We start from the raw sequence: 25547 nt of genomic DNA on the forward strand, positions 1-25547 counted from the left end.
CATAGGCTATCACTTAGAAATTCAGTGACTTTGAGTAGGTGGAGTACATGATGCACTAGTCCATAAATCAGCTCTGGCCTCAGGCCTCTTTCTTACTTGCTATAATTAGACACCAAGAGGCTCCTTTATATTCTCAGTTGCACTGGGGTGCTGGCATACTTATTGGTTTCACTGGTTGTAGCAAACAGAATACTGTTAATTAACTTAGAAAGAGAGGAGTAAAATCAAAATGGCAATACCTAGTCCAGCTTTTACCAAATTAAACTAAAAGGCCAAATCTAAGAGAATCTTCTCCCATAAAATTATCTAAGGAAATACAATAAAACTGCAGTGACTGAACATATGTTCTGCTAGCTGTGGAAGCAGCATGGAATATTTAATGTCTAGAACAGGCAGAAAATGCAACAAGTTTACTAATTATCAACAACAAGAATCTGGTCTGCTCATGTTAAAAATAGAAGCTCACACATATATATGTAAAACAGAGAAGCCACAAAAGAAAATTTTCATTTGAAATAAAAAGGAACAGAAGCATAAATCAATGCATGATCAGGCAACCTCTAGAGATTTAAATGGCAGAGGAAGAAGCAGCTGGTGACAGATAGCTCTGTAATACAATTGGACTGATAGAGAATTGAAGGCATCTCTCATTGTAGAGTTTTGCCAAAACAGGGAGCACCCACGGACTGGTCTGACAGCCTCGGAGCAATAGAATCTATTCACTCTCACCTGTGCAATGCACATTTGGTATTCTGCATCCTGTGCATGTAAAGACCCACCAATTTCTGATCATCACTGTATCTTATAACCTCTTTAAGCCCTCCATCTTCCAGCATGTTATTCAGATACGCCTGTATTCATTCCCCTTTCAGCACTGTAAAGGTTTGAATCTTGTCTTCAGTGATCAATTAAGATTTTAAGGCATACTTAGGTGAGGAAAATAGTGGAATCTCATTAGTTCTGAGTTCTAGAGACATGGCACCCATATTAAGTACCCATGAAGAGACAGAGAGAAATTTATCTTCAGAAGTCAATATTTACCACATCTAGAAATGTTTGTTTGCCACAGTAAGTTGCTTTCAGTCCTATATTTTGTTCTTAATGAACAGAAATTAGGAAGATAAAAAGAGCAGGGTCCCAGCAATGTTTCTGTTTCAGATAATCCATTACCTCTACAGCTACAAATTGTCCAAATACATTCAGTTTGGGGTTTAGCACACTGTAAAAATGCTAAATGTCACACTGTTTTTCAGTCTTTTGCAGAGATGTCAGGTCAAGGCCTGTTGATCCTACACGAGATCACAGTCTGTGTTTTTGATCAAGCACTAAAGCTGGACATAGACACAGTATTAATTTGTATAAGAACAGAGTTCTCTGTCACACAAATAAATATCATTAATTTTCACTATACCCTGGAAGGCTCTCTTGATACCAACACACATGGATGAAAAGTTGGTTGCACTAGAGCGATCAGGCATCATCCTCCTGTCTTCACTGGAGGCACTATTTAACCTGGTGTTTTATGAGGAGTAGATTTTACATTCCTTTGAGAATTCAGTTTTTATTTTGGGGAAAATGGCATGCTTTATATAGGAATTCTGAGTCAGGTCATGCAAGTGATACAAACTCACTGAACAAATTTTGATGTGCTTTGAGGCCATATGAGAAGATGGTCAAATAAATTAATAGAACAGAGTTTCCAAAACCCTGGATATTTTGCTATCTTTCTCGGGCTTTGAAAGAATGTAAAACACACTATTTTGTACTTAATTTAACAATAAGAGCCTTGCTCTTGACTGGGAAGAGAATACTTCTAAGTCACTGGCATGCCAGTTCAGTTCCATCAGTTATTATTTATTTATTTATTTATTTGTCTGAAAGAATTTAAAGACAAACTTAATTAACCTACTGACATTGTGAGAGGGTTTAAAATACAGGCTTCGTGAGACTTGGCTTTTGATATCAATCCTATTTTCAATTCTGAAGTTATCATTGTTTAAAAGCATGTGTTAAAAGATGCAGAGTTTTTCCTGTGGCTGGTGTTTGTCATATTTTGCACAGATGTGTGCCTCCCTTTACATTAAAAAACATTGACTTTCCTATAGAATATGACATATTAAATAACATAGAATATGTCACGTACTCTCAGCTGGCTCCTAATTGCAAATTGCTTCTCCCCAGATGAACTTACTTGAGGTGTCTATCCTTCAAACACAGACAGCTTCACTTTTTCTTTTTACTGTGAAAAGCAAGCTGAAGCTGGAGGGGCAGAACTGAGGATGGAGTTGAGCAGCATCTGGTCTGACATTTTTTTTAGTGTTTACCTCACCATTAAGGGACATTTATATTTTTCTTCCTCTGTTTGCAGGACTGGCTTGACTATGACAGAAATAGAGATAAGAGAGGCCACACAGAAAGACAGATGGAAAGAAGAACAGCTGAAGGGTGGGGATTTACATAACAGACTCAATGTGTGTTGGTAAAAACACACAAAGTCATAAAACAGGGCACTGCTCAAGTAGAAACCATGACCTCCTCGGTCCAAAATCTTCCTATAAACCAATATTCAGCTGTAGGTCACCAGCACACTTGCCCAGCTTTGGAAAATTTTACTAGTAATATATTTTTTCATATCTTCTAGTCAAAATCTTGGTTCTGTTAGACTTCAGTTGCAAATCACTGGGATTCCAGTGATAATAAACTTTCCCTCTCCAATCATTTAACTTCTTTGAAAGCTTATGGTTCAGCCGAAACTGAAATTGGTTTTCTCATTGATATAATGATATCTGTTCATTCATTTAGAGGTGCAGAAAAGATTTTCCATTTGATTATCCCTTGGACACTAAAACACATTGAACTAATAAATAAAAATCAATATAACTGCCAGAGGAGGCCAAAAGTTTCAAAATTAGTCACACATTTAATCCTAACATGGAAAATTAAAAAATAACCATATTATGTTCAAAGCATATGAATGACGAAAATGTTCATTTACACAATCCAGACTCATTTGATTAAGAAATAGCCAAGCAGCTGGACAAGTTGCAAGATGGATTACTTTTTCACATACCACAATCAAAGTCTAGACAGATCTCCTCTATTTCATGGTACATAATTACTTCAGACTTCAGTTTATAATCACTAGCTTTTTAGACACAGTTACTGTAACCCACTTAGCAACAGCCTGGACAAGCCACCTGAATATCTTCATCTACTTGTTCTGGAAGGCAGTGGCAGACACAGGAACTTATTCCACCTCTTTTCATTGCTATCAAAGGAAGCACCCAGGTCCGTGCTAAACATTGACACTCTCAGACTTGAGATCCATCTTCATCTGGTCAGGTAGTGTCTCTGTTCTGGTCTCCTGGGCCAGTTATTATTTCTTCCAATTTGTGATGGAAAACTGCCAAACCATAGCAGAAGCTAAGAGGCCACTACTAAGAGACCTCTAGAAATAAAAAAAAACCCAAACCAAACACCTGAGGAACAGATCTAGGAAGACCCATACAAATTAAAGATGAAAAGAAGTGGTTGGCCTGGTGACATGCCATAGATGCTCAATATCTGTTGGGATCTGGCTCTGTGCTTTTGTTAAAGATAAACCTCCTCCCTTGGGTCAGCAATAATGTAATAGTAACTGAGCATCCTGCAAGGAGAGGTCTGTCCTGTTCTTGTGTTCTACTGGTTCAATAACCTCATGTTATTAAAATTTCTTACAACCTTTTTGCTATTATGTAGCACTTGTTTGATCAGTTATGAGTGGGCTGTTAGCTTCTAGAGTTTCCTTCTGATACAAAATGGCATGGTAGGCTGATTCAACCTGCATGTGACATCAAAAAAAAAAATTAAAAAAATTCTGTGGCTCCTTTCTCATTTTCCTATCTTGATTTCCTCATATTCTTTACCCAAGAATGGCAGAGGTAAGTAACATTCCATGACTCCATTTCACACTAACTTACCAATGGTATTTATGACTTACCTGTGGTAGAAATCTACTTATATATCTTGAGCTCAGGCAAACCTCCTTTAACTCCTTTTACAGGATATCCTTGCACAGTTTTGGTTAACTGCATTACCAATTTTTTCCACTACTCCTGTAGCTTTTTCAACCTTCACTTGTAGAGATAGGAGACAAATATCAAGATGAATTGCTTTTACAGAGCAGTCCCTGGGGAAGGGTGGGGGATGGCTTAAGAATTTGCTTTGACATGCATGTGCTTATAATTGGCTTAAGTATTCCCAAGACACATCAGTGTATTATCTTTCAAAATTTGCTTTTAAAACTCCACAAAGCTAACCTCCCTCTTTACACAGAGCTCTGAAGAGCTAGTGATGAATGCCTACTTGTTACCCTCAGATGTTAGGATGATCAATGTGTATTCCCCAGCAGAAGCAAAATTGTACCAAGATTCAACCCTAGAGTATAACGTTTTAAGATCAATACATGCATTCCTTTGAATTACAGGAATCTTATTTCTTTTTTTAATGATGATTGATATCTTCTCCAGCAGATGAAAGGGAAATGGGCTGTGCAGTACAAGGAAAAGAAAGCCTACCACCCTGTTAGAATCTAGGTTTACTTTGCACCAGATATTTTCATTACATCATATATTCTGCCATAAACACAGACCTATGTGTTTGTTTCTGTTCTCCATAAAATCCTATGAGAACCCAATGCTGGCTCGGGAATGGTCTCAATGAACGAGCCTTCCATAGCAAAGAATAACCAACTCATTTGCAGAAAAAGAGGCTTCAGAATGCATAGCTATATGACAATGGGGACATGCCTTATTGGTCCTGACTGTATTATCTTTAGCTTTCTTAAGTGGAGACCTTTTTTACCTGTCTTTCACATGTGGATGCAGTGTTTCCTTACTATAGCAAAAAAATCAATTCTGATAACAACCAGAATCAAGCAGCCAATTTACAGGCCTACTGATCAGGAAGATTTCTCCCTCAGTAAAAACAATTAGAGCTGTTGCCATAAATCAACAGATACTATTGCTTTGATGATATCCATCAGCCATTTCAGCTCCATTCATTTTTTGCTGGACAAGGTTCTCAGCAGCCCCTCTGTCACACATAAACCAAATCTCTCTCTGATATGCCAGCAAGCAGGACTGATTGGTAACGAAGGAGCTTGGACACACTAGCAGCATCCTGAACCTGCCAGTGGGTCTGGCAAGTCCTCCTTCCTGGTGCTTGCCCAGTGACTCATGTTCTATTTCATGTCTTTGGTGGGTAGCACTGATCTTACCTACAGCAAAGTGGTTGCCTAAAAATCATGTTAGGTTAAACCGATCAAATATGTTGACTATGCATGCCATGGAGAGAAATAGGTCTCTGCAACCTGTTTCAGGATGGAAAGCCTGCTTTCCTCACAGACTTCTTTGATGATGGCACAGACCCACCTAGAAGCCATGCTAAGGAATGTGGAGGACAGGAATATAAGTTGAAACTACCAGCATGGCTTTACCAAAGTCAAGGCATGCCTGACCAACCTAGTGGCCTTCTATGATGGAACGACCACATCAGTGGCCAAGGGAAGAGGTGTGGGTGTCATATATCTGGAATTCTATAAGGCCTTTGACATGGTCCTCCCCAATATCCTGCTCTCTAAACTGGTGAGATACGGACTTGTGTGGTGGAAAAGGAATTGGTTGGATGTTCCCACCCAGAAGGTAATGGTCAATGCCTCGATGTCTACATGGAGATAGATGACAAGTGGTGTTCCTCAGGGTTCAGAATTAGGACCAGAACTGTTTAATATCTTCAGCAATGACATAGATGTTAGAGGATGGAGTACACCCTCAGCAAGTTTACAGACAGCACCAAGCTGAGTGGCATGATTGACACATCTGGGGGGTGGGGTCTCATGCAGAGGGACCTGGACAAGCCTAAGAAGTGGGTCCCTGTGAACCTGTCATGACAAGCAAGGTCCTGCACCTTGTTTGGAGCAAACCCTGGTATCAATAGAGGCTGGAAGATGAAGGGATTGAGAGCAGCCCTATGGAGAAGAACTTATGAGTACTGTTTGGATGAAAAGCTGGACATGAGCTGGCAATGTGTGTTCACAGCCCAGAAAGTCAAATGTATTTTGGGTCACATTAATGATTGGCACCAACTCATATGGCTGCTTAAACTGTGACTAGAAAACTGGCAATAGCTCTCTCTGCCAGAGAGCACACACACTGAAATTATGAACCTGAGAACTACTTTTTCCTATTATTTATATTCTTCCACTAATTTATCCTTTTCCCACTTCTCTTCTGCACTGGTATTCAGAATTTTGTGCTCTTTTCTCCCCCTTATTCCCTTTAGATTTCCTGTCAGTGTAAAATTGTACCAGCATGGTAACAATTTCCCATGATTTTAATTGCTGACAAGACAGGGAAGGAAACCATGGGAAAACGTGCATGGATAAAACTGTCATAATGTCATCCATAATGCTAAACTCAGTAATGAAGAGGTTGGGCCTTAGGTAAGATATCTAGGCAGCAAATATACACCAGGAGGAAGAGGCATAAGAGAAAAATGAATTAGTGTCTCTAAAAGCTAAATGAATGTAACACAGAAAGCTATGTTAGAACCCAGCAGAAAATCACTGCCTCCTGCAAACAGCAAATGTTGGGCTGAGGCAGTACAATCTCGAACTGTTAGTACCGAACAATTGTTGATGGAACAATTCGACCATAAGCCCTGGGCTAAGCCCAAGGACAGCTCTGCGTAAAGTATATCTTGTAGCCGCAGTAGACAAAACGCTGGGGCTTCTTCAAGGTTAAAAAGTAAACAAGCGCTGGGGCTTCTCCAAGGTTAAAAAGTAAACAAGACAGTTAGATTAGAGAGCTTGGCAACGATTGCAACATCCATGAAAAATCTCGAATGTACTAGAAATTCATTAGCTCATTAATTATTGTTTAAGATTTGTAGCCAATCAAGTTTAAACTTTTGTAACAAAATATAGGTACTACCAATCAGCAATAGGTATACGTGGCATTAGCTCTTAGAATAGTGTATAAATATGGCCTTCTGATTCAATAAAAGTTAGACATTTGTTTGCATCAAACAAGTCTCCGTCTCGCATCTGTTTGCATCAAACTCTCACTGCGACAAATGGTGGACCCCGACGTAGAACGGGCTAGAGACTGTAAATAAAAACTTAAAAATTGCCAAAGAAATATTAAAGAAAAAAGAAGATTGAAGATTGAAGATTATCCGGTCGCAGGTCTCCAAGAACTCGGGAGTGAAGAAAAAGGCTGAAAGGAAGCCGGTAATTGTGGTGCGCACCTTCATCACCTCCTCGCGATTGGCAGGTGAGCTTGGAGAAACTTTTTGTTATGGGTTCAAATATTTCAAAAGAAGAACGAGACGTTTATGATACTTTAAAGACTTTACTTAATAAGGATAAAAAAGTTATATCGGGCCATGATCTAAAACTAATTTTAAAATGGGCCCGTGAGCATTTTCCCGACATCAATTCGGTGTCTATTTACGACCCTACATTTTGGGACAAAGTCGGAGTTAAATTGTGGGATGCCACCACGCGGGGCAATAATGAAACTGCCAAACTTTTAGCACCTTGGCGAATACTTTTTGAAGGTTTAAAAGGAAAAGAGTCTGCTACTCCATCTGCCCCCCCCCCGCTGCTAACCACCGCCGCGGTGAATGCAGACTCGAACTCCGATTCCTCTGACCCAGAGCCTATCGATCTTGAATCAGAGCCTGACTTGTATCCTGATGACTATAATGACCCGCGAAGTGTATGGGCGGCGATTAAAGTTGAGGCACAAAAATCAGGGAATATGGACATTGCTTGCTTAATTGAAATCCCCCCAGAGCCGAAACAACGTAGGATAAACAGAGGATCCATGATAGTTGCGCCTGTATTGTATGCCAAGAAGGGGCAACCTCAATGGTCTGCGCTGAATTTCTCTATTATAAAAGAACTTCGCCGCACTGCAGCAGATAACGGCTTAAGCTCCCACTATTTTCAAGGCTTGTTTGCAAACGTTTGCGAGGGGCATGTACTCACTCCTTATGATTTAAAATCTATTGCTGCTCTTCTCCTAAATCCCGCGCAACAATCATTATGGGAATCACGCTGGAGAACGGCGGCTGAAAAACTGCTACGAGAGTATGCCGCCGGAGATAACCAACAACTGCAAGCCCTTACAATTGACCATCTCATGGGTACGGGTGAGTTTGGCGACCCCGCGAGACAGGCTCGTGATATTCCGAGAAGGGCACTAACAGACAATATGCAGATAGCAAAAAGAGCCTTGTTACAAATCCCTGACGCAGATAAGCCTGAGAAAGCCTTTACGGCAATTACTCAAGGCCCAAAGGAACCTTATATGGATTTTATTGCAAAATTGCAGGATGCCCTAGGAAAACAAATTGATAATACCGAAGCCCGAAACATTCTCCTTCTTAAATTGGCTATTGAAAATGCTAATTCTGATTGCAAAAAACTCCTGAAAACTTTACCTAATCCCAATCCAACTTTAGTTGAAATGATGGAAGCCTGTAATAGGTTTGGATCCTCCGAACATAAATATGAAGTTATGGCTACTGCATTTAAAAATATCCAGCTCACTCCAACACAACCTACACCCCCCGGGTTCACCCCTATTTGTTACGGTTGCGGGAAACTGGGACATTTGCAGAAGCAGTGTCGAATTAAAACATCCATTCCCGTCTGTACCCGATGTCGAAAAGGTCGGCACTATAATAACCAATGCCGTTCTAGATTTGATGTTTATGGAAACCCGATATATCAGCGGCAGAATGCTTTTCAGGGAAACTGGAGGCAGAGCGCGGGTCGGCGCCGCGCCCCGACACCAAATTACATGCCGAACCAGCAGACGCGCAACCTCCCGCAACCGCAAGCGCCCGTGTCAATTCCGACCCAAACATCATTCGGGCCACCAGCGGCAGCGCAGGCTTGGACCTCTTCACAGAACACGCTGTTACATTAACTGATACCACTGTTCACCTTATAGCAACAACAATGAAAGGACCCTTGCCATCAAAGACTGTAGGACTTATTATCGGAAGATCCTCTACCACACTTTGAAAAATATATTACAGAAACAGAAAGGAGGGCTTGGAGCATCATCAATACCTGAAGAAAGGCTGCTCAAGGCTATATATACTTTTAACTTTTTAAATTGCTATACTTCAGATTTGCCTCCTATTGCTAAACACTTTGCTAGTAATAATCTTTTTCAATCCCAGGAAAGACCTCCAGTTCTCATTAAAGATTTGGAAACAGGACAAATTAAAGGTCCATATCCACTCATAACATGGGGAAGGGGTTATGCTTGTGTTTCCACAGATCAAGGACCTAGATGGCTTCCAGCGAAAAACGTTCGACCTTACAGGCTGCAAGCCACAAAGGATTAATATTTCTTGTTATTACTGTTTCACCTGTAGTAACCTTTACTTTGCCCAAAGAAAATGTGTGGCTCACTTTAGCAAACACCACAGGTCTGCAATCACTATGCATAGCGACAGCTACGCCGCAGAACCCCTTTTCTACGTGCCTGGTGGGAGTTCCCGTGGACACCTGGCCGATCCCTGCAGATCTGAAACCAGCAATGAACGGAACGCACTGCGTTGATTCCTGGGATGGATGGGTACCATATCTAAATCCTGCTCCTCTGGAGCCGCAGGAAATAGAACTGTTAGGATCCATAAAAATGGATTATTGCCTTAAATTCAATTATACAGGGAAAAATAAGACCAAAGCCTGGGATGTTTCCCCGATACACCCCATTTTTACTAATGCATCTCTTTGGTGTAATTATACCTCTAAAAATGTGTCTAAATCTACTAACCAACCTCTCTTACTTCCCCCGGGTTTATTTCTCATTTGCGGGGACAGAGCATGGCCGGCGATTCCTTCACACATCCAAGGAGGACCCTGCTCAATAGGCAGGTTAACGGTGCTGGCCCCTAATGACAGTACAATCATACAATGGAAAAAGAAATATCGGCACAAAAGACAGATACATGCTTTTACTAATGATTGCCGAGATGATGTTACATTTTGGAATATACCTCAGGTTATTTTTTCTTCTATTTTAGCACCTGGGGCGGCCAGTGCTCAAGCATTAACAACACTTAGAAAATTAGGGTGCTGGCTGGCAAAGCAGAACAATGCTACTAGCATAGCTTTAGCTGATTTGTTAATGGATGTAGATAGTGTTAGACATGCTACATTGCAAAATCGCGCTGCTATAGATTTTTTGCTTTTAGCTCATGGTCATGGGTGTGAAGATTTTAATGGAATGTGTTGTATGAATCTTTCTGAGCACTCGCAATCTATACATGCTGCAATACAATCACTTAAAGAAGGTATCACGCATTTGCAATCACAAGATAATTGGGATTGGTTTGATAAACTTTTTTCAGGATGGGGTTTAACAGGATGGTTAAGAAGCTTAGTTAAGACTGTTTGTTATGCTTTATTTGCTTTTTTGCTTTTGCTAACATTGCTACCTTGTATCTTCCAATGTTTTCAGCGGATGCTCAATCGTGCCATGAAAAGAATTTACCTTGTTCAGTCAGAAGGGGGAATTGAGGCAGTACAATCTCGAACTGTTAGTACCGAACAATTGTTGATGGAACAATTCGACCATAAGCCCTGGGCTAAGCCCAAGGACAGCTCTGCGTAAAGTATATCTTGTAGCCGCAGTAGACAAAACGCTGGGGCTTCTTCAAGGTTAAAAAGTAAACAAGCGCTGGGGCTTCTCCAAGGTTAAAAAGTAAACAAGACAGTTAGATTAGAGAGCTTGGCAACGATTGCAACATCCATGAAAAATCTCGAATGTACTAGAAATTCATTAGCTCATTAATTATTGTTTAAGATTTGTAGCCAATCAAGTTTAAACTTTTGTAACAAAATATAGGTACTACCAATCAGCAATAGGTATACGTGGCATTAGCTCTTAGAATAGTGTATAAATATGGCCTTCTGATTCAATAAAAGTTAGACATTTGTTTGCATCAAACAAGTCTCCGTCTCGCATCTGTTTGCATCAAACTCTCACTGCGACACTGTGTGCTCTCTCTGCCAGAGAGCACACACACTGAAATTATGAACCTGAGAACTACTTTTTCCTATTATTTATATTCTTCCACTAATTTATCCTTTTCCCACTTCTCTTCTGCACTGGTATTCAGAATTTTGTGCTCTTTTCTCCCCCTTATTCCCTTTAGATTTCCTGTCAGTGTAAAATTGTACCAGCATGGTAACAATTTCCCATGATTTTAATTGCTGACAAGACAGGGAAGGAAACCATGGGAAAACGTGCATGGATAAAACTGTCATAATGTCATCCATAATGCTAAACTCAGTAATGAAGAGGTTGGGCCTTAGGTAAGATATCTAGGCAGCAAATATACACCAGGAGGAAGAGGCATAAGAGAAAAATGAATTAGTGTCTCTAAAAGCTAAATGAATGTAACACAGAAAGCTATGTTAGAACCCAGCAGAAAATCACTGCCTCCTGCAAACAGCAAATGTTGGGCTACTTCTGTGAACACAACCACAAACACACTTCACAAACTAGTTTCCTGGGTCCAGGTTTTGGATATCATGGGCCACAAAAACTCATGGACTTACTGGTTTATCAATGACAGTTTCTTAATTTTTTGTTGCATTTCTGGTTTTTAGCCCATGCTGTTTAATTGAGTCAATAGATCAAATATTTCAGAGATCTCTCATGTGGCAGAAACTAAAGGTGCCAAACTCTGCCAAGAATCCTGGGGGATGCAGCAAGAGAGGGCTTTTATGAGAGAGACTTGAAGGTTTTTCATGCTTTGTTTATTTCTGGGGCCATGTCTAAAGCTCCTGCCTCTGTTTTACCAGCACAACAGCGTTCAATGTTTAGGCAGAAAAATCATAAAATCAGAGGTGCTGAACAGTCCCTTAATGCCTTTGTAAATGAATGGGCAGAATCACAGTCCATCTCAGCTATAAAAATGTGGCTTCAAAAAGGCCAGCTTTGCATGGGATTTGGCAGAAGATTCAGTAAGACCATACTCTTCCTTATCCACCCCTCCAAATGAATGAATGCACATTTTTATATTCCTGTGAGAAAAAAACTCAGTTGCACTAATAATATATTTAAGTTTAAGCCCTAACATGTCAAAGGCCCAGTGTGCAATGCTGAGTATCCAGTACTTACTTACGTACCCCAAATCACTGGCTAATGAAAAGCTGGTCATGTCCTCAGCGGTTTGCAGTGAAAGTGATTCCAATAATTGGAATAGCACTTGGCCAGCTGCTGTTTCTGTCTGGCTACCCCAGTTCCAGAGATCTTCACGGTTTCCCCAAGGCAACTGCCTCATTAGTACATCCATGTTCATTTCTGCAGATCCCATCTGAGTTTTTGCACTAAAGGTTACCTCCTAGTGCATGTGCTCTTCAGAAACATCAAGTGATTCCTGTATCAACATAGATATTATTTTAAATTAGTTAACTTTGATTAAGATAACCAGGGAAGTTAGGCAAGGGGGCTGGACAAAAAACTGATTTATGACCTCTTTGACCAGTGTCAAAGAGAGTGAAGTTTCAGGGCTTTTTGTGTTAGATTCCTCTCTTTTTTTTTTTTTTTTTTTTTTTTTTTTTTCTTTTTAGTACAGGGTAAGTATTGTGAGAATGGAGAGAGGTGAACTACTCAGGTGTCTTTTGGAGTTCAGAGGAAACAAGGAGGTGCCAGATCTGAAATCTAATATAGCTTTTCCAAAGTAGAGAAGCTGTCATGCAGATCTCCTTCAGTGGTTTGCTTGTGGACATTCCATATTTCCAGAACCCCCTTCAGTTTACCTTTTAAAACATTGGTGGACAGGAGCAAGGATTCATAGGTAAATGACCTCCTTTCACAGACAGATGTGTGTCCTGAGTGATTTGCTTTTATAGTAATTCTGTTATGTAAAACCATATAAAATACCAATGATAAACACAGTTTGCATTTCCCTTCTTTCTGACCTGATTCTGATCTCAGAAAATCAAGTTCATGGCTGCTTAGTCCTGGGCTTCATTTCTGGAACACAAACCAGTTCTTATCATACAATATTTCCCGTATTATATTATTCTTTGAAGTACATGGAGTAGGAGAAAGCCATTTTCTTTCTGGGATCTGAATGAGATTGCCATGGTTGTAAGGCTGTGTTAATGTAGAGATAAGTTGATGAGACAGCTGGGTCAAGAACATTTTTGTAGAATCCACTAAGGAGTGAGTGTTCCTTGTTCTGGGAATGAAAGTTAATACTAAGTGTGGAGGACAAAGAAATTACTGAATTTCACAATCTTCTCTGCATAATTGTCTATCTCACCAGCTTCTCATTGCAGAATGCTCTGGCTGATACCTAAGGTCCTTAGACAGCTTTCAGCATGCATTTCTTTGCCCTGGGGTTTTCCATATTTAATGCCTATTCTCAGAAACATCCCATTAGTGTTCTCATGGCTGCAAGTGCCCCTAGTGACTTGGCATTTGGGAATAAGCACCTTACGTGGCCTGAGATGCCAGTTAATTTTAGCAGTGGCAAGGATAGTGGTCCTCCACACACTAAAAGTATGGGTGGCATGTGCATTAGGCAAATGTTAGTAGTTTGAAAAGGGCATCTCCCTTCATCATGGAAAGAAAAAAAAAAAAAAGAAAAAGAAAAAAAAAGGTAATTTCAGTATGAAAAAAGGCATCTGCACACATTTGCTATGTGAGCTCACTGGTGTGTGTTCCCACCAACACTGCCAACTTTATTAGTATCTTGGTCAAATACTCAATTCTGGTGCATTTTACAGCTTAATGCCTTTTATCTGCAAATACTGTTGCTATGTCTGGAGTGCACTGCCAAGGCAAAAATAACCTATTGCAAATTACATGCCTGCAGTGTAGCCTGAATTGTGTCAAGCAGAATTTCACCTGGAAGAGAATAGGAGGGGAAAAGTAACCCCTTGTATTCCTGAGTTTCCATCTAACTGGTGCTGGAATGATCTTGTTGTGAATTACTTACAGGCATCAGACCCACAGAGAGCTGGGGGTCTAGAGGAAGAACTCACAGTGAGTCTCTGCTCTTCAAGTGACCAGTACCCACATAGGCCTCTCACATCAGAATCAGAGCTGCAAAGGGTAAATCCTAAGCAGTCATTGTGATGGCCTACAGCATGCACACCCTCCCTCCCTCCCAAACCCTCAGGACAGGACAGGAAAGATAACACCTTGCTGGAGGGTGCTAGTGCAAAGGGGGAAAGAGAAGAGGAACACCTTTACCTCCTTTGAGTTACTCTGTGCTTGAATATCTGCAGAAAAGATGCAGTTCACTGAAGAAACCTGACTTCTACAGGGTGTTGACTTGAGGCTGATTGATAATTGCTTTACAGAAAGCAAAGCCACGTTGTGGCTGAAATTGTGCCTGGAGCTGGGACAGGTGTCAGGCCAGGAGGTTCTGCTCTGGGGGGTTCCCACTGCACCACCAAGGTACTTGAAATAAGGTTCCTGGTTTTTCCTCCCTTTCTGTATTCCAGACCCTTGTCTCTTTTTCAGATTTGGAAAGTATCACACACCTGGTTCAAAAAGTACTGACAGAAGCACATTTTTAGAGGACACTGTGTGCCTGCATTAGCTGGATAATTCTTAAATATATAAATATATCTGTAAATTTCAGATGCTGGTTTGAACAAACTAAAAATCTTTCACCTCTGGAAGTGACCTTTTTGCTATTCTGAGTCACTCTGGCAAATCTGTCAGCAGGTCACACTGCTGCTCAGTGCAGCCCAGTCCTCCCTGTCCCTGCTCAAGAAAAGTATTCCCAAAGCTGGCTGAACTGCTCAGTGCAGCCCAGTCCTCCCTGTCCCTGCTCAAGAAAAGTATTCCCAAAGCTGGCTGAACTATTCAGTTCTCCTTGACAGACTCCCAGTTGTGAGGAGAACTCTTTTCCACTCCTATTAAACCTTATTTCAGCTCTCAAGTGCCACAAAGTAGAGGTCAGGCCTGGAAAGAAAAATCATCTAGACTCAGCTTGTTGGTGTTATTATCTATAATACTTCAGGTTCAAAGAGCATTTGAGAGAATACTGAAGACACTTCAGGGTGTTTTTTACTTTACCCCATAAGACAGAGAAACATAAAAAGCTGGGTTTGTGGGGAGAAGCTCGGAAAAACAAATCCTTGCCAATCTGTCACATCTAATTTGGTACCCATTACTGCTTCTTCAGAGTGGGCTGCTCCTGCTGCCTTCAATGATGCACTGGCTGAAACTGGTTAGCTCCTGTCAATGTTTCACTGCTCACTGGAAATCAGTTCTTCTTAGTGAGCCTAGGTATTTCAGAGCTAGAAAAAGAAAGGGCTGACAGTATGTTTTACACTGTTGGAGCAAGAGAGAAGGAGCAAAACACAGTCCATAAGGAGTTCAGAACAGAGTAAGAGCCAAAATTGAAATACAAATTTTCATTGGTCTCCTTTAAGATGAGCCATTGTTGAGCAAAGCTCTCATTAAAGCAAGGCACAAAGGTGCAAGCTCTGGCCAGACTGATAGCTTTTAAAACTGGATTTTTTAGCTTTTGTTAATTTTCCCTGCATCTCATAGCTGTCTATACTGCTGTTAATCAGGACCTGCTTTGCACTGGGAATGGAATGCGGGGAGCCAAGGTATGTTTGTGGATACCTCTCTACATTTCAAAAATTGCCCATTAAAATTACAAACTGTTATTTTTCTTAAGAATTTCAGTCTGAAAAGAAGCATTAGAGATTTTTATCCCCCACACCGATGCTTCTGCGCTCTTCTTTCAAGATACCAGAGGTTATTTCTGGTGACTGGAGACAGCTCAGAGATAAGTCAAGGTTTGATGAATTACAGCCATGTCCTCCAAGTACTGAGGCACAGACTGAAAAGATCAGACTTTGCAGGAAAAATAGTCCTATAATCCTAGGAACTGGGCATTCACATTTGACTCTAATTTACAGTTCTGTTGGTAAATCAGAAACATCAAGGTATGCAGGAGATATAAAACCAGATCTTTTAGAGCACTAAGGATCAGTGTTGCAATGAAATACCTTACTAAATTCACGTGACTGCCCCTTATTCACCACTGTGCCTTCCAGGGCTCTGTCAAGCTGTGGCAGAGGCCATGCCAAAATATCTGATGCATAATGAAATTAAGACCAAAAAGGTTGGGCATGAATACCACTCACCACTGGGGAAAACTGGCCAAAGGAAAATTCACAGATTTGTTTCTTCAGGTTTTGCTGCACCTTAGGTGGGTTTTCCTGTGTGTGCCTTGAATTCTGCTGCTAGTCCTGATTCTATGCTCTCTCTTATACCTACACCCGTTTTTCTTTCCTATATCTTTATTATCTTTCCATGGGTGCCCTTACCTCACTGGTAAGGGTTAGTTTGTTCTGATGGAATCCTGTAATTTCTCTTCCCCCATAAAAGCAGTAGAACTTCTTTAAAATCAGTTTTCCCAGTTACTATTCATTTCCTTATCTACCTGGCCTCCAGTATGATTATTAGAACAGTTCCTTCTCTTTGTAGACTGTATCATGACCATAGCTGAAAACATGTCAGTCTTGCCCTGAAGGGAAATTCTGGGGAACCACAACTGACCTCCCCACTTTTCACTTATAGAACCAAACATACCTCTGATAGTTACATCAGATATTACATCAGATTTTGAAGAGATGAGCCACATATATTTGGATCCTCTCTTTTTACAGTTTCTAGGTTAAGTTTCACCTCAAAGTGATAGAATAGGGCTGAAGATAACACAGTTTTCCTTTACTCCAGGTATGACGCAGCCTGTAGACTGGAGTTCCCTGTGTGCATTGAATAGAGGAGAAGTCACATAATTATTTGACCACAGAGACTTGGTATAAAGTTACAAGAGCAGAGTGTCAGGTTTTGGAGGGATTGCTATTATGCTGCACTATTGACAACTGCAGTAGAATGGAGAAACATGCACAGACACAAATGCCTGGCAGGCTTTACTGAAAGACTAAAAATTTCCCAAAGCCTCTCTTTAAAAACAAGAAACATACTGTATGGTTTGATATACAATCTCTCAGTCAGAAAGGCATTCAACAAAGGTATCCCAAGTACTCTTCTCTCACTTGTTCACTATTAGATTAGGTGCCTCTTCTTGTCATACTAGAAATCATCTCACTGATGCTACTGATGTTCCTCAGCACAACTCAATTGACACCTGTGACTTTGCAAAGGCAAGGGATGGAACAACCAGTTAATTTCTTCATGCCTCCAACAAGAGGCATATATTGCTGTACATAAGCTACTCCTCCTCAAATGCTACATTTGAACATTTTCTGCAATGTAAAAACATTAGTTAATGAAAAAAAAAAGCTTCATTTCATAAATGATTTGTCTATTCAATTCCACTGTTTTACTTACATCTTTAACTGTGCATCTGAAAATTTATTGACTTGTTGCTTTCTTTTTCAAAGTTCTATACAGGTAAGACAATTCATATTGGACAGGGAAAGAAATATCCATCACAATCAGCTGTAAATTGTTCTTAGTCACTGCTGAATTTGGGTTACTTCTTTTTACAACCTATTGGAAGGGACAGGGAAGCAAGAGAATAATTACAAAGGGTCAGTTTTCCCAATGAAGGCCCAAGAAGCATGTGCTAGTGTTTACATATACATGACAGTAGACATAAATTTGCATATGCAAAATAGCTTGTTAGACACACAGTCCTCTGTGGACATGAAAAGTACCATTGCCTGCACAAACACAATCACTGACATATACCCTGAACATAGTTATGCAGAGTGACTCACTGTTGATTTAAAAACATAAATTAAACTGGCAATTGTACTGATATTTCTAACCCATTAAACTTTGCAAACATGGAAGTCACCTGTGATCCTGAGGTTTGAAACCCAGCAAGTCCAAAGTTGTAGTTTTCAGTCATTTCTTAGTGACCAAAGAATCATATTTTGTAACAAAGTAATTCCTTTTCCTTTTTAAAAATATGATCTTACCACCACCACCAAAGATCATTGCAATGCTTTGGAAAAACAAATTACTTCTGGGAGGGAAAACAAGCATAAGTAATTTCAGCCCAAAGGGTAATTTTGCTGGAAGGCTTTATGCAGCTGTTTAGCATGAGAGGTTTTAGCATGAGTGTTTTCTCTATCGTAACTATAAAGCCGTGTTATTATAAATGCTAGAAGTCAGTTCTTCATTACCTAGTAAATAACAGAAGCAAAGCAGATATAAGACACAATGACAATATATTCCCATTAATCTCATTTAATTTTCTCTTACTGTCAGATCATTACCTCCTAAATGCAAACCTGGAGGAGGTGCATAAGCAGACATCTAGCTGTTTCTATCTGTTACGGTAAGGAGCATTAATCACTAATTCTTATATGAAAGCATCTGATGATGGTCTACTTAGAGTCTTCTTCCTAAGAGACAAAAAGAGGAAAATTACTGTTATGGTCTTAAAAATATGCATAGAACCTCAAAGGTCTTTTTATAATTTATACCTACATAATGGAAGGCAACAAGTGAAGAAAAACAAAGGAATTTTTTATCAGAGAAAAAGCACTGCTTTCCAGAAAACCTAGCCTTCCAGGCTAGTATGTGCTGTTTAATCTATTTTTGTGGACCACTTTATATACACAAAAGACACAACCAAATACTGCTTTTTAGACCTGATCTCATGAGGAGAAACAACCTCCTTTAAAAGTTACATGGGAAGGGGAATAAGGTAGCCATTACCTCCTCATCAACAATGTCCCATCTTGCACATGCTGCCAGGGCAAGGAGAGGTCCCCCAGTTCCATCACAGTCACACTGAGCTCTGGGCTCTCACTGACCTCCAGGGAGTGGAAAGTGTCCAGAAACCACAGGAGCACTGCCCTGGAAGTTCTCAGGCTCAATGACCCAACTCTCCTTTCAAGGGAATGTCCATGTGCTTGCTAATTGCTACTCCTTATACACCTCAAGTTCCAAGCCTGGAAGAAATCACCAAATTTTAACACCACTAAGAAAGACTTGGGCTGTAATATAGAGATTGAAAGTAGTGATAAAGCTGTAAACTAGTGGAAGAAAGGACATTCTTTCCAAACTGCTTAATTAATTTTATAATATGGCTACGTTTAAACCACAGAATGCTCATGAGAAATTAATACATGTACTTTTAAACTCTACTTTTCATGACAAAAATGATCAAGGTAAATATCAGGGCATCTAATAGACTACTACATTAAAACTTCAAAATTACCCTCTTGATTTTCAAGCAGAAGTGCAGGCTTCTTTTGCCAATATATACAAAAAACTGTATGGCTTTATGGATTGACTTTGTAAAAAAGATGAGTACATATAAAAAACAAATAGGATTTTTATGCAATAGCATGTGTAATACTAGCTAAGCAATCTTATGTGACTGTAGGCATATATCTCTCTAGTCTGAGTGGTTAGGACTATTCTCTTGTCTGCTGAGTGAGCCTTTTCAGGTACTAAATAGCCCCTTTTCTCAAAACTATTTTCCATCTGAGTTATTTCAGAAATTCAGATCAATATTCTTTAGTAAAGAGTGGGCACTGAGCTGAAATAAAGGAATTCTTAACAGTTTGAAGTGCACTTAATATAAAACATGAGCCAATAATAAAGCTGCTTTAAATGGACAGTGTTGAAATGTGACAAAGACACTTAAGTTAAACCCAGATTTCAATTATATGTTTACAAATAATTTTCTAAACTGATCTCTACTTAAACTACAGCTTGAGACGCAGACATTGGCAACTTTTAGGTATAATTTACAAGCACAGACAAGTCAGCTATCTTTCAGCAGAGACTGGGCAACACAGTTTATAACAAAATCTATTCTTCAGTCCATGGTCTCATATATTTCCAATGGGTTTACAGTGCAGCATTCAAGTTTTCAACACAGCATTTAATGTAAGCCTTGAAGAGAAAGAGGTGCCAACCTACAGCAGGATCTGAGCATGATCTGTATCTGATCTGGGTATTCATCAAATCATCTCAACACTAGCTACTTGGAAAAGAGGGATGGGAACAAATAAAGCCTAAAACCCTATGCTTTTCAGGCCACCTATCATACTACTGGAGGAACTTTACCTACTATCTCCCTTTCTTCTCCTTTCATTCATATTTTCTTCAACTATTAGTTTCATTTGCACTGAAATAATTCTCTGCTAATCACTTTGGCTAATTTACATCTGTTCTGTGCTGGAAGAAATCTGAACTTTAAACGCTATACTTCCTGTCCACAAGACTACACTATCTTGAAGTCTGCCATAGGAATCCTTCTACATAGCAGTGTCACATTATGATGAGTTAGCTGTAGCTTCTGAAGGTGAGGTTAAGGGCATGAGTGCATAAAATGCCCAAGGAAACAATATTTCTCAGTGTTTGCTGAAGTTTTTTTGAGGCTTCCGTGATGCTACTTGTGTTTGCCTTTTAACATTTGCTTTTCTAAGTCCTCAGATGGTGCTAATCCATGATGAGACCTAAACATTATGTGAGATAAAGCACAGGTTGCTGTGGAAACAGGTTGCTGTGTGACCTGATAAGGCCCTGAAGGCAATAGCATTGCACTGACTTACATGCCTGAAAGGCCTGGTCTACCACATCAAGCAAACCTCAGGATATGTGACTGTCTAGAGTTACAACTGTAATTGCAAGCAGTAGCCCTACCTTGAAGAGATTTTATGTAGACCCATTTTCTTGGATTTGCTCTATGAATCTGGGACACCCAAGTATCCAGAAAGGGAAGGAAGGAGTTAAATAGCAACTTCATAAACTGTATTAGCTCTATGCATCCCCATTGGATCTGATGCCATTCTTCCTATTAACCATTGAACTTCAGTGTCTAGTATCCTTTAATATACTAAGTAGCTGTTTAATCACTGGCATTTCTTTTTTTTTATTAGCAGGTCCAGTGAAAGGGCATGAAAAGTGCTCAGCATATCCTGTTTTCAGAGTAAACTTAAGTACCTTTCCTCTCTAGAACATAATAAAACTGAGGATACAGTGGACAACAGAGGCATCCAGACGTTGCCTGAGCTTAAGCCATCTGTGCAAGAACAATACTAATTTTTAATGATAAAGGCAACCATGAAAAGGAAACCATATGCTGTTTAATATGGATGTATCACACATGGTAATCTCTGCCCCAGGTGTACCTGAGATGTTAGAGCAAATAATGTGTTTCTGATTAACAGCTCATTTTTCTCTCCTAATTACAACCGTGTACTTTCAAAAAAAAAAAAAAAAAAAAAAAAAAAAAAAAAAAAAATTCTTCAGAGACCATTTTTGAAAAGACAGACAGGACTGAAAACACCAACAGTTGTTACCTCTCCTGCTTTTGGAGATGTGGGTATTTGAGACATTGCTTGCAAAAATATGCTACAGCAACACAGCTGATTTGTTTAGATAAAGACCTGAAAGCACACACACTTGTGCAACCTGCAGAAGGCAGCACTTCTCAGAAAGGAGATATGCTATGCCAGCTTCTGAAAAGGAAGAAGGGCTGAGCTTCTTTAATAAACTATCACAATTTTCTTAGTAGCCAAAATACAGTGAAAAAGGACAGCCTGGGTGGATGGAAGGGCAGCCAAAAAACTCAGCCAATTAATTAATCAGAAAATCTTTAAAACCTACCCAGAGATCCCTGATTGCTTCTATTACAATCCCATTTTTTACCCAGGCACTTTGTGCTCAGGTTGTGCTGGGATAAGAGGGGGCTCTGCCCTCCCTTCCCACACTCAGTAAGTGCTTCTGAAGAAGGTACACACACAAGCTCTCCATGGGGAACTGGGGAGAAATGCCAATCACCTGAACACAACTACAGTAGAGGGTCTGAGCATAAAATCCCTCTCAAGCCTTAGACAGGAAAGTACTGCAAGGAATCTGGAAGGAAGGAGAAGTTTCCCATGACAAAAACTTTCACATTCAAACAGAGTAACTCTTTTATCTCTGCAAAGAGTTTGCAGAAAATGTGAGTTACGATATTTTAGATATTTCCCCTTTCCTTCTAAGTGCTCAGTCTCTCAGATCAAAAGTAGAGGAAAAAGTTGATTTCTAAAGCCATAAAGATAGGATAATCCTCCAGGATGTTTGCTTACCTTTGCCTCCCTGGGTCTGACCTCTGCAGAACAGAACTATCTTCAGCTCTCTTGCCCTAACATGAAGCTCTTGGAAATAAAGACAAATATTTTTCCCCAATTTCTCCAGACTTAAAAACCTTCTTCCCCATTGTTCCACAACACTTTGGCTGAACACCACCAGGGTGAAAAGCAGAACATTTATTTAAGTCACAGAGATCTTGGGTATCACAGGTCCTTTGGGTGAATTGTCTGGTATAACAGAACTAAAGATGAGAGGTACAGTGTGCCACAGCTTATCATTGCCCCAGGATAATTTAAAAAGCTGTGTGTAGTACACTGTAGAAGCATCTTTGTCTCCAAGGAATTTTGTGTTTTCATTACCCCAGAACCCACAGCTAGATCACTTTGTCCATCCTCCTTACCTTCAGCAATCTCTGGGCCTACATGCAAACTGCAAGCTCTTTGGGGCGGGAGCCATCGTGCATATAAAGCATCTCTTTTATGAAGTAAGCAAGAAAAAGGTTGGTTTTGGTTTAGATTCAGGTCACATCCCTGCAAAATGCTGAAGTCTGTCCACCTGTAAGATACAAATGAAGCCTTACGGGAGAGAATTCAAATTGTCATTTCAGCAAAAGGAGGTCTGAGAGTGTGTCCCAAAAATAAAGAAATAAATGCAATTGTACTGCATGTCCCAGAAAGATACTTTGAATGCCAACTGCACTGGGGACATACACAGGTAGTTCCTATAATTCCATGTTTACATTTAAAGATGCAGTTAGAAATGCAGTAGGGCTTGCTATTATAGGAAATTCAATACTCATAATAGATTCAATTTTCAGTTTATCAGATCTCTTTGACTCACAGACTTCACTGCAAGTGATTGCATTTTGCAGACATGGTTAAGGGAAAAAAAACATTTTAGTCATAAAGAATGAGAAGTTAACTGTGTAAAATTATATTTAAAGCAGCTGACTCAGCTCTAGCTGTTACAACAATACAAATAAAACACCTTCCTGTCTTTTATTGCAAATGCTAGGTCATCAAAAGCACATAAACCTGTAAAGTGGAAGCATATGTGAATCAAAGTAAATGATCCTAGACTTAGAGAGGTGGAAATAACCAGAGACCTGGACAGGTCTGACTGAAACAGAAAATAATTTCTGAGTAAGCTGGATCAGCAAATTTAACACATCTGGTTTAATTACACAGGTTTCTGCCATGTTTGCTTGGCTGTGTTGATTCTTTGCCAGTTCTTTTCTCACCAGGATTTTTGGAGCCTTCACTTTCTGCATATCATTTATTTTTTCCAAAGAATTCCTGCTCTTTTTCATGTTTCTTTTTAAATCAAATCCCACCTACGGTGCATTTTGATATTTCTGAGCTGTCACTTCTACCTATGATTCATTTTTGCATGTTTTGTCATTCCTAATTTTGCAGTTTCTAGAAGAGGCTGAGGAAGATGGCAGGTGATAGAAAGATCTGCAGGAGAGAAGGAAGAAAACATCTTGTATTTCTCAGTGAGCTAAATTGCAGGCTGTGACATTTTCAGCAGTCCATATGGAGGTGATCAGATTGCCTCCAAAGGACAACAAATGCTTCCCCACAGAGACTGTAATGTGCATATATAAGACACTTCAGCCCCTTACCATCTCCTATCACCTGTTCCCTGGGAGCTGGGGATTTTTCAGTCTTTCAAAAGCAAAGCAGGGGCTTTGAATCACTGGGCTGCTGGAGGTGGTATCTTGCCCATATTGGAATGGCCACTTCAGTAGAATGTTGAAGCATAATTTTTCTTGCTGTTGTAAATCTTTAGAGAAAGCTCAGTTCATAGAAAGAGACCAGTATTCTGCATTAGTGTTTCCTCAGCTGGAACAATTGACTAAGTAATTCCCCCCCAAAAATTCCAAGTTGAAATCAGATATGAAAACTCAAAGCTCTGAGATCCAGAGAATGAGAACACGAAAACATGATATTTTAGAGACTGAATCATCTAGAAATCTTGCAATACTTCTACCTCATAGGAGTAATGCTAAGGAGAAGTTGCATGTATTGGGTCTATCTTCTTGCCTTTTTTTTTTTTTTAAATGAAAAGTCTCTAACCAATGTCTCATCTGTATGTATCACCACACTGAAATGTAAGCTACTGCCCTTCTTTCATCTCCAGACTGAGGGGAAGCAAGATATTAGCTAGTCTCACAGTAATCTCATTTTGATTTTTAGATGCAAGCTCTAATGATGACTGCTTAAATTTCACATTGCTTTCTTCACTGTCAGTTACTCTATACCTCCTCTTTTTGACATGCCTTGGAACCATTTCAATATGAAGTGTAGGCAGGGTTGTCATTAGCAATTTGACATGTATACACATGCTCCTTTTACTGAATCCTGCTCTGTACTCTTCTAGCATAATTAATGAAACCTGGCATCTCTCTGCAGTAAGGAACATACAGGGATTGCTAGAAGGCACCCATCAACACCAGCTTCTTTTCAGGGTTATTTCCACTGAGGTTAATGGGAACAATTTGTTGCAAGCCAATCTGCTCATATTTTTCCTTCTTAACAGCTGGACGCAGAAGCATCTAGGAGATATAAACCAATAACACCATGACAGACATATCTGCATGCAGGTTCCTACCTAGCCCACACCTCCGGAGAAGCAGCAGCAGCAGCAGCAGCAGCAGCAGCAGCAGCAGCAGCAGCAGCAGCAGCAGCAGCAGCAGCAGCCCTACCTCCAGTGTTGTGACACATGGGACGGTTCCACCCATTCAAACAGAACTCTGTGTGGAGGTCCTGGAGAGAGCTCCACCTCCACAATGAGGAAAGAGGCAGAAGACCAAAGCTCTTATGCTATAGAGACCTGCTCAGAGATGTGGTGGCCCAACTGCTGTGACACCCTGACATGACATACTGACTACATTAGGTTTCCAACACCTGACTTGGATTTTCTGCACAGTGCTCTTCTGTGAGAATGTGGCATTTCTAGGGTCTTGCAGGATCTTACACAACTGTTTGCATGAGTTTGCTTTGTCAGACACTTCCCTTGCAAAGCAGTTCTCTACAGACAAATGTAGAAGCAGAAGAAAAAAGCTAAATTGGTAATGCTGCCAAGTTATTCATGAGTTAGAAACCAGACTCCCAGCTATGGTCAAATGCTAGTGTGTTTCATCCAGATGAGGCTGCCACTCAGAGCTGGAATGAATAAAGCAGAAATCAATATGCCTCACATATATATGAGGCAGAAATATATGCCTCACATAGTCATGAAATGTTTGAAAATCGAGCCTTTGAAAACGAATCTGAGGGCTACTTTTGAGGTAGATTATTCAACCTAAGACCTGCGACAAAAATGAAGCAGGTGAATGCTTTTTTTCTGCATATCAGCACAATGTAAGAGAACAAACTTTTTATTTCCCAAGTATTACACAAAAGTATTCCAAACCCA

General features: G+C 40.0%; 1 protein-coding gene across 1 annotated transcript in view; it reads right to left on the minus strand.

The window, feature by feature from the left end:
- Window positions 1–9346: 9346 nt before the first annotated feature.
- Window positions 9347–25547, minus strand: part of NEK10 (NIMA related kinase 10) — a 122183-nt gene continuing 105982 nt past the window's right edge. The window contains exon 36 of the mRNA XM_030444638.1: window positions 9347–9683. Coding sequence (XP_030300498.1) covers window positions 9347–9683 — 337 coding nt within the window. The remainder of the gene's footprint in view (window positions 9684–25547) is intronic.

This window comes from Calypte anna, chromosome 2 (assembly GCF_003957555.1).
Source record: "Calypte anna isolate BGI_N300 chromosome 2, bCalAnn1_v1.p, whole genome shotgun sequence".
NCBI lineage: Eukaryota > Metazoa > Chordata > Aves > Apodiformes > Trochilidae > Calypte > Calypte anna.